At 49.4% G+C, this 13,908-nt stretch overlaps 1 protein-coding gene across 5 annotated transcripts in view; it reads left to right on the top strand.

The window, feature by feature from the left end:
- The window catches only part of ACSM1 (acyl-CoA synthetase medium chain family member 1), a 34,611-nt gene extending 21,053 nt beyond the window's left edge, over positions 1-13,558 (top strand). For 3 of the 5 annotated variants that reach the window (XM_020281502.2, XM_020281501.2, XM_012736091.3), the window contains 8 exons: positions 1,387-1,466; positions 3,853-3,976; positions 6,526-6,606; positions 7,116-7,217; positions 8,789-8,916; positions 10,240-10,339; positions 11,546-11,665; positions 13,208-13,558. In XM_020281502.2, coding sequence (XP_020137091.2) covers positions 1,387-1,466; positions 3,853-3,976; positions 6,526-6,606; positions 7,116-7,217; positions 8,789-8,916; positions 10,240-10,339; positions 11,546-11,665; positions 13,208-13,294 — 822 coding nt within the window. In that variant the 3' untranslated portion in view covers positions 13,295-13,558. Of the gene's footprint in view, positions 1-1,386; positions 1,467-3,852; positions 3,977-6,525; positions 6,607-7,115; positions 7,218-8,788; positions 8,917-10,154; positions 10,340-11,545; positions 11,666-13,207 lie in introns of those variants that run through there. The other 2 variants (XM_075995129.1, XM_020281503.2) reach the window with 2 other exon arrangements.
- The last annotated feature ends 350 nt before the right edge of the window (positions 13,559-13,908 follow it).

Raw genomic sequence — 13,908 nt, 5'->3', positions numbered from 1 at the left:
CATGAGTGTAAGGCAGGCGTCTTCAAACTACGGCCCGCGGGCCACATACGGCTTGCCGAGGACATTTATCGGGCCCGCCGGGTGTTTTTGCCACCGCTGCCTGTCCTGCTTAGCAGCCTGCTCATCCCGGGCCCACAGTGCGCATGTGTGGAATGTGCGCCGCACTCTCCAATGGTCTGAGGGACAGTGAACTGGCCCCCTGTTTAAAAAGTTTGAAGACCCTTGGTAAGGTAACCCTAGTTCTAGGCTTCTTAAAATGTGGGGCATTGAATCAGAGTCATTGCATCAAAATGTAACCTGGAAGAAAATGCATATGACCAGGCCATCCCCCAGACCTGTGGATCAGACTTTGTAGACTTGGGAGGTTACAGACACAGATATGACTAGATACAGGTGACATGTGGAAAGGCACCCTTTGGGTGGGAGCATTGGGCCAGGAGTGAAAGTAGAACTAAAATTTTAAAAGGGGCTACAAATGTGCGATATTGCAGAGGCAGAAGCCAGGGAGCGAAAGCTGATTGGGTCCAGGAAGAGAGAGTCTGAGAGTGGAGGCAAAGCACATTATACCTCATCAGAGATCTGCATGGAATACATAGGTATTCCCATTTTACAGATAAGGAAATAGAATTGCAGAGGATTTAAGCAAGAGAATTTAAATTCAGATCAGGCAGACCCCCCCAAACCCACATTCTGCCCCCTTTTTTACTTTACTGTTCCTCACTCTGCTAGTGTATCTCCACCCTGATCTGAAACTCAGAAAGATAATAGTGAATATGTATTCTTTAAACAATAAGTAATCTGGCTGCAAACAACCTCAACCTTCCTAAAGTTAGTTCTTGCTCCTCACCAATGGGTCTAAATAAGTCATATTATTTGACTTGCCTGAAACGTTTCTTCAGCTCCTGAGACTTGGTTTCCTGTTTTTCCTTCTATCTCGAAGAGCAAACCCTGTTTCTCCACCTGTACACACCGTTTCCATTTGCTAATGTCCCCACTAAATGCCACCTCTTCCATCGAGCGAGCTCCCTGGACCACCCAACCAGAAGGAATATTTCCCTCTGCTGTGTTCTTACAGAACCTTCTTCAAATCTCTCCTAGGACATCTACCAACTTCTGCATGATCATTGAGTCCTGTTTTATTCCCTCTGTTAGAACCTGCCCTCCATGGGAGTTGGAACACTATCTCACTCTTGTTGTATTCCCCCAGCAGTACCCGACACATACCGTGTGTGAAATTCATGCTCAATACACATATATTGAACGAATTAACAAATAAATAACCTGGCTATCCAAGAGAGTAGATCAAGACTAAACTGCTAATAATAGACTGGTATTTTTTTAAGCTTAACTGTTAAAAATAAAACTTGTTCTCTCTTGATTTTCCAGGCGTTGTTCAAATACCCCATCACCCAACTCCTGGGGGTGCCATCCATCTTCCGAATGATTCTGCAGCAGAATTTCGCCAGGTAGGTAGAAGTGGCCGGTAACAGCAATCTTTGGGTAGGATTTTGAGGAATCGGAAGCATCTCGGTTTGTTTTTCCTCTGGTTCTTTGAGGAGTGTGTGTGTGTGTGTGTGTGTGTGTGTGTGTGTGTGTGTGTGTAAGTGTTGATGGTGATAATTATTAACCAGTCTAACTAATTAAAGCAGGACCCACAGATCTAAGAGAAACACTCAGTGAGCCTTACATCACAGCGGGATTATTCTTCTTTTAGACATTTTTATTGTGAAATAGCAAACATACAGGAAAATACATACGACATAAATTTACAGATGGATGAATTGTTGAAGAGAAAACGCCCACGTAAGCATTCGCCCAAGTCACAAAGATATAATATTGCCAGCACCCCAGAGACTTCCACATGCCTCCCCATGTCCCCTAAGGGATCCACTCGCTTGATTTCTATGGTGTTCACTTCCTTACTTTCCTTTATTGTTTACCTCCTAAGGCAATATCCCAAAACAAAAAAAAATTCCATTTTACATGCTTTTGGACTTTATGTATAAATCGTACACTATTCTGTAATACCTGGAACACTGTCTCTAAGATGTTGCATATTGCTATAGTTAATTTTCATTACTGTATAGCGTCCCATTTTATGAAAATACCACAAGTTTTTACATCGATCCTACCAATAATGGACATTTGGCTAGTTTTCACTTTGCAGTTATTGACGGTTAATGCTGTATTGAGATCTGGTACATGCACCCTGGTGCGGATATAAGCACACATTTCTCTTGAGTTTTTCCAGGAGAAGAATTGCAGATCACACTGATACTACAAAATACCACACTACTTTTAAAAGTCTAAAACCAATTTATGCCCCCGCTGGCAAGATGAGAGAATTCCCATTGTTCCACATCCTTGCCAACACTTGTTATTGTCAGAATTATTTAATACCAATTTTTGCCAATCTGATGGATGCGTTATCTTACTACGGCTTTATTGTTGCATTTCCTTGTGTTTTGGGGGTTAATTTGTAGCTAACCTGAAACCATCCTTTTGAAACCGATGGACATTTACGTATCTTTCAGAGACTCTGAAATTGACATGACTACTTCAAAAATCACAGCTAACATGTTTTAGACCTAAGAGTTAAAGTATCAAAGAGTTTAGTGATTACCCTTACAGAGCTAACTCTGAATTACAGCCAAGTTGGTTTTACATATGAAGCCTCAGTCTGGCTGTATTCTGTTTCCACCTGTATTTCAAAGCTCATTTTACAGCCACATTTTGCAACATTCCTCAAACGATGGCCTTTGTCTAAATCCAGCAAAAAAATCTCATCAGGGCATAACGAATAATTCCACCTGAGATACTGCCTGCTTTGTGTACTTTGGATAAAGCTCCTGAGGAATGAGGAAGACACCCTCAATGACCCTGGCCTCCTCTTCATCACTATTGACTCTGTCTAGACCAGGAGAGGGCGATGAGGGGGGAAGTGGTCCAGATGTTGCCTCTTCCCTCATCACCAAGAGCTGTCGGGGCTCAGCCTCACGCCAGCTGGCTTCATCTGGCTCTCAGACCTCAATCACTAACCCCCACCACTCCCCGTTACCTTCAGGGAATCCAATCATTATTTTGTGATTCTTTAGGGAAACCTCACGGGGAAAACGCAGGCGAGGCTTTGCGTCACATGACGACCCAACGAACTACTGCAAATGTTTGCAGCAGATTCTTCTGTTCTCTCTGAAATTCCTCCTGTCCTGGCTGCTACCTGCGCCCCTTCTCCTCCCTTCTCCTCACTCTTTCGGGCCTTCCCTGATGTCCTGAACCGTTCATTTCTGACCCCTAGGGTGCATTCCCCATTTAGAAATATTAATACGAAAGCCCTCCAGTTAGCATTCCCCGGCCTCCATAGAAGGAAGTGCAGTTCTATTATCACCCTAGTGTGCCCTTGGGGTCTTGTCCCTCACCCCTTTACGGGTTGTTGAAAACATCCCTCTGAGCCCCATAGAATGCTTCCCTAAGATGAGTTCTGACAAACACCCTTTTCTGTCTCTTGTTACATCAACATCCAAATTTCATCCAAACTTCCCAGATTTAAGGCAATAGCCTCGCCACCACCCACCCATCTCCCGAGAGAGCCAGAAGAGTTCACAGGGACCCACAGGAAACGGGTGACCTCCACCTGGTAAAATGACCGTCAGGTGGATAAGAAAGCAAGGAAGTAGAAAGATGAGTGATGTGGACAAAGAAGCTAGGAACTCTTAACTTATGGAGCCAAGGCCAGCCTGGGCAACATAGCCAGACCCCATCTTGACAAAAAAGAGGGGAATTTTTTTAAAAGTTAGCTGGGCGTGGTGGTGCATGCCTGTAGTCCCAGGCCTGACATCTTGCCTTCCCCGCAAGTCTCAGGTTCCCCACCCTGGAGTACTGCTACACTGGTGGGGAGGCCCAGCTGCCCGAGGAGCTCGAGGAGTGGAAAAGACGGACAGGCCTTCTGCTCTGCGGAATCTACGGACAGTCAGAAACGGTAGGTGGACAGGTCCCTTCTGGCCAGTCAGGGTGTGCTTGGCCACCGAGCCCTGCAGATGTGCTGGAGGACCACCAACACAGGTGTGCTGAGGGCCCGCTGTGTGCACTGCTTTGCTTGAGACCAACGGGAGTTTCCAGAGTTCTAGGCTCATTTGCCCCAGATTGATTTGCAGAAAGAAAATCCACAGCTTATCAACTTATCAAGAGACCTATGTGCTGAAAACCGTTGGATAAAAATGTTTAAGGTGGAGGTGTGTAAGCACTGGGGGCTGCAGCTCACACCTGTAATCCCAGCATTTTGGGAGACCAAAGCAGGAGAATCACTTGAGCCCCAGAGTTTGAGACCAACCTGGGCAACATAGCCAGACCCTGGGCAACATCTCTACAGAAAGGAAGAAAATTTTGTAAAAAGTTAGCTGGGCATGGTGGTGCATGCTGGTAGTCCCAGCTACTCGGGAGAGTGAGGTGAGAGGAGGGCTTGAACCCAGGAGTTGGAGGCTTCAGTGAGCTACGATAGCACCACTGCACCCCAGCCTGATCGACAGGGTGAGACCCTGTCTCTAGAAAAAGAAAAGGGTGTGTGGGGGGTGAGGTGTCTAAGGACACTTTGCCATTGTTCCTGTGATCATTAGCCCAGAGGAGCCCACTCTGTCCTGCAACATGGACACCAGCTGGTCCCGTCACTCCACCATCCCTCCCGAGGGCTGCGCGGCAGGCAGGGGCGGCTCTAAAAGTTCGTTTCTGAGTGTTTAGGAGGACGACACACAGGTTTGATTATGGAATGCTAACAAGGTGGATCGGGGCGGAGACTTTCTGTACACGCCACACACACACACACACACACACACACACACAGTGTCATCCCAGAGTATCACCGAGCTGCCAGGTGGGTGGAGCATTTAGAGTATCAGGCATGTCCGGAACCTCAGGGGCCTCCTCAGTGACAGTGCGGGTGGGTGTCTGTCTTCCAACACAGGCCCCATCCATTTCCAATACTGGACAGAGCCCCCTCCCCACTAACTCTCCAGCTCACAGAGGGCCGACTGCCACCTCAGACCCTGTAACCGAGTGACCGTTTTAGGCCTGATTCACATACTTGTTTGATATTTCTTTGCCATAAAAATAATAATAATTCAGTTAATTGGTCTGCTTTGCAGCCCTGAAAAACGCTGAGATGCTGGGCCTGCGCTTGAATGGCTCTCGGCTTACATCTGGACAAGGGGGAGGGTGGGCAAGAACACGCTGCACCCACGACTCCAGTCCCGTTGCATCAATTATTTGCAGCAATAGATGCAAATAATTTATTTCTCAAAGCACTTTCACCCCCTATCCACCCACCTGTGCGACAAGTCACATGCCTCCAGGGTGAGCCGTGAGATGTCAGAGGGGAAAGCACTTCCTCACCCAGGAGCTCAGCCCCGGGTCCAAGTCTCAGCCCTGCCAATCACGGCTTTAACACAAGGCAGAGGGCTCTCATCCGAGCTTCTCCATCTCAGCTAAAGTGGGAATTGCAATGCCAATCTTGCCCAGTGTCTATAAAGTAAATGGAAAGAAGTCTACAAAGCTTTGGCCAGTACCCAGCCCGTAGTACCCGCTCACACTGTGGCTACTGTGGTCCTTCGTGGGGATTTTGGTAGGGATGGTGCCAGATGCTGGGAGTGCAGGGGTGAACGGGACAATCTCCAGTCTTGGGATGCTCGTTATCTACCGGGATGCTCGTTATCTACCGAGGGAAACAGACGGGCAAAGATGCCCTGCAGGCTACAGTAGAAGGATGAGGAGAATCTACTACAGAAGGAGAATCTTTTAGCAGACTCTTCCTGGGGCCTGAGTAACAGCTGGTAGTAAGTCATTCCCTGAACACTTGTGGGGGGGGGCCTCCCATGCCCCTACAAGCATGCGGGGAGGTGAGTGTTACAATTACCCCCCTTCGGTGGAGGAGATCAAGATGGGTCGACTGGCTCAGAGTTAGGTGTGATGGAGTCAAGACCCTCATCTGTCTGAAGGTCAGGCGCCCCCCTGTAGAGAGAACCATACTCGAGAGAGCTGTAACGAAGGGGACACACATCAAGAGGACAAACGGGGACAGGGCAGCTCCCGCAGAGAAAGCAATCTAAACAGCCCCAGCACACACGGAGGAGGAGGGGAGGCAGAATTCCTACCATTCGTTGCTCAGCAGCCCTGAAAAATAGTGGTGATTAATAAATAGACTCATGGCTTTCCCCGGGCAAAGGGCCACACGCCTGGCGTACGGTGGGCACTCACTCCACCCCTCGTCACGTGCCCACAGCCCCAGATCACCCGGTTGCTTCTTTCTTTTCCTCCTCACTGAACTCTGTTGACCCCACACTTAGGACAGCCCCAGCCCATGTTGGTGGCAGCAACTGTCTGCTGAACGGGGTTGAGTCAGCACCCTGAGCGTAGGGTCCAGTTCTTCCAGCTTCCCCACAGCGCCCTTGGTGCAGCGTCTAATAGGATTCCTGCTGCTTTGTGATCAGCTGGACTCTTTGGCCAACCCCGATTCTCTCTTGTTGTGTGTGTGACTAGGGACCGGCCTGCAGCACGCTCCGGGAGACAAAGATCAAGCTGGGTTCCACGGGGAAGGCCCTTGCGCCCTACGACATCCAGGTCTCGTGCTGAGGGCATCGGCAGGGGGCAGTTAGGGCTCAGCGGGGGTGGGGGGGTGGGGGGTGGAGCCGTGGTCGTGTGACACCAGGGGGCAACACCAGCCATGCCCCCCCTGCCCCATGGTTGTTCCTCCTCTCTCCCAATTTTTCCTGCAATTTACCATGGAGGCTTCCATTAGGAGCCACATGGACATGGGCACGGACGCGGTGGATAGGAAAGAACACCTGGCAGCTCTCTCTACCAACGGGTGCTTTTCATTTTTCCTGATCCATGTTTTCTAGCTTGAAGACACATCCGCGATGCCTACATAGCTGTGAAGCAAATAGACCCTCGACTTGGGTTTCACATTTGCGGGTTTCAAAGGCTCCCGGCAGTTCTATTTTCCTTCATCGCTGTCCCTATTTGTCCCCACTGGGGCCCCCCGAATGAGCCGGGCAATGCTTGGGGCAGGGGCAGACGGGCTGGGGAGTCCCGCAGAGCAGGATTCATGGGCGGGACTCTTGCTGCAGATCATCGACGACCAGGGCAACGTCCTGCCACCCAACACCGAGGGGAACATGGGCATCAGGATCAAGCCCACCAGGCCCGTCGGCATCTTCCTGTGCTACGAGGTAATGGCCCCTCCTGCTCCCTTCCTGGCCCCCGGGAATCCCTGCAGGGAGTTCTGCAACCTGAGGCTTCTTCAGACCTTCCTCTACCCATGCCGACTCAATGAAGCCTGTTTCACTTAAACTCAAAGCTCCCCGTGTGTCCCCACATGCTCCCCCGTCCTCACTCGCCTGGGACTTACAGGCCGACTGGTCGGGGAGACAGAAGACTACTGGCTCAGAACCTTCAGGCTTGGGTCCCAGTGACCTCCTGTTGTTAAGAATATAGGCTATATTTAAGTTTACAAAATGCTGGCGAGGATGCAGAGAGACAGGAACACTCTTACACTGCTGGTGGGACTGCAAATTAGTGCAACCTTTGTGGAAAAGAATTTGGAGATACCTCAAACAGCTAGAAATAGAAATACCATTCCACCCTGCAATAGCATTGTTGGGCATCTCCCCAAAAGAGCATAAGTCACTCTATTACAAAGACATCTGCACCCGAATGTTTATGGCTGCACAATTCACTATTGCACGCTCATGGAAACTACCCAATTGCCCGTCAATTCATGAGTGGATAACTAAAATGTGGTATATGCTCACAATGGAATATCACTCAATCCTAAGAAACGTTAGTGAGCTAGCACCGTTTATGCTATCCTGGATTAAGCTTAAGCCCGTAATAGAAAGCGAGACGACACAAGACCTGGAAAATGGGCTACACATCTACTCGCCATCAAATTGGTACTGACAAACTAAAACTATGGTGCCCAAAAAATTGTAGTGTTCAATAGGGATTTGGGGGAGGGAGACCCACATCTTAAGGATGTGGTGAGCATTGTAGGGGGGAAGGGATTACCTCTATCCCTTTTTAAGGAGAGGCAGAGATACACACTATAACCAAAATGTCTAAAATATCTGTTATTGGGAGGTGGACAGGTGGAAGGGGGGAGGAGGGGAAGGGTACGCACTTACATGGTGGGTGCAGGGCGCACCACTTGGAGGCTGTGGGCACACTTGAAGCTCTGGCATAGCAGGGTAGAGAGGGGGGGCAGGGGCAAGATATGTAACCCTAACAATATTTGTACCCACAGAATATGAGATAATAAAAAAATGTTTTAATAAATTTTTTAAAAAAGAATATAGGCTATATTTAAGTTTACTTAAAATAATACCAACCTCATAGGCTTTCTGTGAGGATCAAATGAGGTAGTATTTTGGGAAGAAGACTCATTCAGTGTATCGACTGCTCTCACCTGCCCAGGCACTGTGTGAATGCTGAGCTCATAGCAGTGAATAAAATAAACTAGCTTCATGCTATAATGGGAATTTTATTCTAGCTGATTACCACATAGGAGTGAGTTGTTATTTTTTAGAAATTGTTTAAAACTGGTTTGATAACATCCACTCATTGAGCAGTAGCATTCATCGAGTGCTTACACGTAGTGAAAATAGACTCAAAATGGTTGCAAAACTTGCCCTGGTACCAGATAGCACCAGAGGCAGAGTTCAAACCCAGATCTGAACTTGAGGTTGTGGCTTATCGTGTCAAAATTCACTGCCCATTCAAACGGGCTCTGTCCTCTTTGCAGGGTGACCCAGAGAAGACAGCCGAAGTGGAGTGTGGGGACTTTTACAAGACCGGGGACAGAGCAACCATGGATGCAGAGGGCTACATCTGGTTCCTGGGGAGAGACGATGACATCATCAATGCCTCTGGGTACGGGAGGCTGACCCCAGGCTGGCTATTGTCACCCTCGCCTGCCTCGTGGGATCTTGCTCGCCCAGACATTCCTTCGTGCATTGGTGGTGGGACCCTCAGCCCAGTTCTGAATAGAGCCATGTCTGTGGTGCCCCTCCCCCGACCCCTGCGTCCAGAAGAATCAATCAAAATGAAATTCAAGAGGGTCTGAAAGAGAAACCATAAAGAGACATCGTGCGATTTAAAGACAAGGGGAACAGGATTGGGAAGTGAGACTCTCTTTTGGTCCCCATAAGTTAGGGGAGCTTATTTTCTTCTGTTTGTGCTCCTCTAAGGTGGCACGAGATGTCACAGGAGAAGCATCATCATAATAATAGCTAACCTTTATGCAGTACTTCCTACGCGGAAACTCTCTCCTTGGTGCCTTATGTAACCCACCTCTCAACACTAGAAAGGAGATGCAATCATTGTCCTCATTTCGCTGATGGTAAAACTGCCGACCAGCGAAGAAATTTGCCTGAGGTCTCAAAGACAGTACACAGTGGAACCCAGATTTGAACTGAGTTACTCTGGCTCTGAGCCCTTGTCCTTGACCCCTATGTGATTTTAAAAAAGAAAGAAGAAAAGACCCATTACACCAGAGTAACAATTTCTCTTGAATATTTCGGAGAAATTGAAGTGATTTTTTTGATTGCTAAAACATGCTGATATACATATATATATATATACACACCTGTGTGCGTTTGTGTGTGTGTATAAAATGCTGGAAATTTGTTGAAAGTAGATTTTAAGTGTTCTTAACACAAAAAAGGTAATTGTGTGAAATGATGGATATGCTAATTTGAGTCACTATAGTAATCCTCTTACTATGTGTATATATATATATCATGCTATATCAAAGCATGATGTGGGCTGATTTAAAAAAATCACATTATACACCTTAAATATACACAATAAAAGCCAAAAAATTAAAATAAAGTGAAACACAGTGTGATACAATGGGCAGTAGGATGCAGAATTCTCACCAATGTTAAAGACAAAGTTTGAGGCTTCTCGGAGGTGTCCTGCCGGGGAAGCCACTTGGGCCGAGCACCCCGAGCTCTGGGAGCCCCATTGTTCACCCTCCTTCCTCGGGCAGCACCTGAGCCCCGTGTTTTTAGCACAGGCTGTTCAGGTCTTCACATTCGGGGTGCATGGCACAGGCAGGTCACTGGTCTGTGGCTCGCTATGTCCCTCCCCCTCTGTGCCAAGGGCAGGTGTGACCGTCCAAAGCCGGAGAGTTGAGGACTTAGCCCGCCCCAGGCCTGGCCGGTGCCTGGCTCAGAACCGCGAATCCTCCAGGTACCGCATCGGGCCGGCGGAGGTGGAGAACGCGTTGGCGGAGCACCCTGCGGTGGCGGAGTCAGCCGCGGTGAGCAGCCCGGACCCGACGCGAGGGGAGGTGAGCAGGACCCCGAGGTCGCCGTGTCTGCACGTGGGCACTGGGCGGGCCGGCGCGGGGCGGGGCAGGGGGCGGACTTCCAGGCCTTGGACCTAGGGTGCAGGGAGAGCACGTGGGGTGCAGGTGCATTTGCACGATATGGTCAGCAGGTCGCAGCGCGGCCCTGCCTGTGGCTCTGATGATAACCAAGTCATTTAACTCCCACAAAACCCAATAATCCAAGAACTCTTACCTTACCCTCTCTGCACAGATGAAGAAAGAGAATCATATGGAGGTTAAATAACTTGCTGCGGCCGGGCGTGGTGGCTCACGCCTGTAATCCTAGCACTCTGGGAGGCTGAGGCAGGAGGATCGCTCAAGGTCAGGAGTTCCAAACCAGCCTGAGCGAGACCCCGTCTCTACTAAAAAAATAGAAAGAAGTTAATTGGCCAACTAATATATATAGAAAAAATTAGTCAGGCATGCCAGGTGGCACATGCCTGTAGTCCCAGCTACTCGGGAAGCTGAGGCAGGAGGATCGCTTGAGCCCAGGAGATTGAGGTTGCTGTGAGCTAGGCTGACGCCATGGCACTCACTCTAGCCTGGGCAACAAAGCAAGACTCTGTCTCAAAAAAAAAAAAAGAAGAAAAAGAAAAAAATTGCTGCATCACACAGCTAACAAGTAATGGAGCTGGAATATAAATCTCAGCAGTGTGGCACGAGAGCATGCTTCAATAAGTGTTTATTGAGCATCTGCTATGTGCGAGGCTTTGTGCAATTAAATAGGGATATAATTAATAATTTTAAGATAATATTCAACAATTATTAAATGCCCACTGGGTTCCAGGCACAGAAATGCATATACAATAATAGTAAAAATGAGAGTGATGATGGGGATAATAAAATATTTAAACTAGTTGGATGTTTCACATGTATAATCTCATGGAATTTTTACAGGAACCCTATGAAGAAGGAATCTTTTTTTTGTCCCCATTTCGCAGAGAAGGAAACTGAGGTTAAGGAGAGGTCATTTTTCAAGGCACAGAGTGGAAATTGGAAGTGCGGGCATCTGAACCTGGTCCTTGCCTTCTCCAAAGCCCACGTATTCTTAACCGCTGTGTGCTCCAAACGTCAACTCGCCTCTCCCCTCACTCCACAGACATTTGCTGATTAAACTGTATCATAGGTTGTCACTCACTAGGAGCCTCCTCTGCTCTCATCCTGCAGGTGGTGAAGGCATTTATTGTCCTGACCCCGCAGTTCCTGTCCCACGATCGAGCCCAGCTCACCAGGGAGCTGCAGCAGCACGTGAAGTCCGTGACGGCCCCATACAAGTACCCGAGGAAGGTGAGCGAGGGCGGATGGATGGGACTGGTGTCCCTGAGTAGCTCCTGGGGCTCGGCTGCCCCGTGTCTCATAGTGTGGCCATGCAGGGGGAAGCTTAGGCAGCCAACAGCACTGGCTTTGTCCTCCGCAGAAGCAGCGGTTTGGCTTGGGGATGGGATGGAGCAGTTGACTTATTTGAATGGCAACTGCTGTCCCTTGTCAGACACACAAAAAAGCAATCACGGCAGGTGTGTTAACCCTAAAGAAAAAAATCAGACAGCCCCCAAACATATTCAAAAAGGTCATTTGTAATCCTGCAAAATCTGCAAAAGGAATCCAAATCAGCGGCTTCCAAACTATTTTTAACACGATTCCTAGTAAGATATATATTCTACATTACATATTTATTTCACATCTATATCTTATGTATATATGAATGAAAGTTAACAAAATGATATTTATTTTACAACATGCAAAACATTGTTATTTTTACTCTACTTCATTTGTTCTAAATGCTGTGTGCAACCTACAAAAATGTCCAACAGTAGAGAAATTACCAAATTATCCGTTGAATTGAATATTATCCTGTAATTTAAAATGATGATGCAGATCTTTTGAGATAAAAATGCCTCAACAATATATTAATAAGAGACAAACACAGTTATGAAAACAATATCCATAGTATTATCCTGCTTAAAAATAAAGTCTGAAAGGATCTATGTAGGCCAATGGTCAGCATTTCCGCCTTCGTGATGCTTTGCTGCGTTGCCTGAATGTTCGGCATCTTTGCTCATAATGAAGCCCCGCGGCTGACGTGGGTCGAGCGCGTGCTGTGTGTGCCAGGCCCCGGGCTCGCTGCTCTGCGGGCACTGAGATGTCTTCACTTAATCCTCTCTGCAGCCTGAGCTAGTAGAGCCAACCCACTTTACAGAGATGAAACTGAGGCTCAGAGACTCAAAGATTGTCGCCTGGGGTTGCAGTCACTCAGAGGCAGAGCTGGCGCTGGACCTGCATGTGGTTGACAGCAGAGTCCATGTCCCGGCAGTTGGCCGGGCCGATGCACAGGGGTAGCATAGATGGTGCGAGCCAGTCGGGATGGGGCAGAAGTCACCGGCGGTAACAAACAGCCCCAAACAATGGAGGTTTACAACGATGGAGGTTTCTTTCTTTCTGGTGCTACATGTCCCCCGTGGCTCCCCTGGGACCTGAGCTTCTCATCCTCTCATCCTGGGACCAGGGCACAGGGGCAGCCACCATTCAGGCACCTGCCAGGTGCTATAAGAGATGGAGGAGAGGGTGGCCAGTCCAGTGGCTCCAAACGCTTGTGCCTAGAGGTGACACGCTCCCCTCTACCCCCCTCTTATGGGGCAAAGCCAGTCACATGGCCACATCCAACTTCGGGGTTCAGGAATTAAACCTGAAACACTCAGTGGGCCCCACTAAGGCCACCACATGGTGGCCTCCTGGGGGGGGGCACTGTGGAGACGCCGAGGAAGGGGTGGAGAATTGGTGGGAAACGACAGCAGGACTGAGCCCCGACCAATTTGCTTTGTCCTCAACCAGGTGGAGTTTGTCCCGGAGCTGCCCAAAACGGTGACAGGCAAGATCAGACGGAGCGAACTGCGGAGAAAGGAGTTCGGTTTGATGTAGCCGGCAATAGCGCCAGAACCCACCGTGCGCCCCGTGCAAGCTCCTGGCAGCTTCGGTCTCCTCACGGTGGGGGGTGGGGAGGAGGGGGTATCGAGAGGGCTGCTTTGGAAGGGTGTCGGGACCACCAAGACACCAGTAATTTTGTTCATTTAAGCTAAATGCAGTTACTATCTGTCCCCCAAGTCCTGCGTTCCTTTAGGGGTGGCGCAGGCGAGCACTCGGGTTGGGGGTGCGGGTAATAAAACACTGACGTCAGCGGCCCGCCCTGCTGTGCCTTTGTGCTGTGGATGCAGCGATCCCCCAGGGCCAGATCCTCCCTCCGGCCATGCACCCTGGGGTGGCCCCAGTGCCCACTCAAAGCCAGGACACAGGTGTAGGAGGAATGCTCCACCAGGCTCCAGGCACCTGCCCTGCCCTAGGGGAGGCCCCGGGGGCCACGGCAGGGGGTCGCCCAGGGTGACCAGCCCTGGCCTGGTGGCCACACTTGCCGGGCAGAGCACACCCACCTCCACCGCCCCATGCGCCCTCTGCCTTTGTGTCCCCAGTAGTGCTGCACCGCCGCGTCACTCACGTGTGAGCCAGCGAGGACTCGGAGCCGGGAAAGGGGAGCTGGG

The sequence above is a fragment of the Microcebus murinus genome, chromosome 19, assembly GCF_040939455.1.
Source record: "Microcebus murinus isolate Inina chromosome 19, M.murinus_Inina_mat1.0, whole genome shotgun sequence".
Taxonomy (NCBI): domain Eukaryota; kingdom Metazoa; phylum Chordata; class Mammalia; order Primates; family Cheirogaleidae; genus Microcebus; species Microcebus murinus.
The sequence above is the reverse complement of the archived record's forward strand: the minus strand, read 5'-3'. Positions and strand labels throughout refer to the sequence as shown.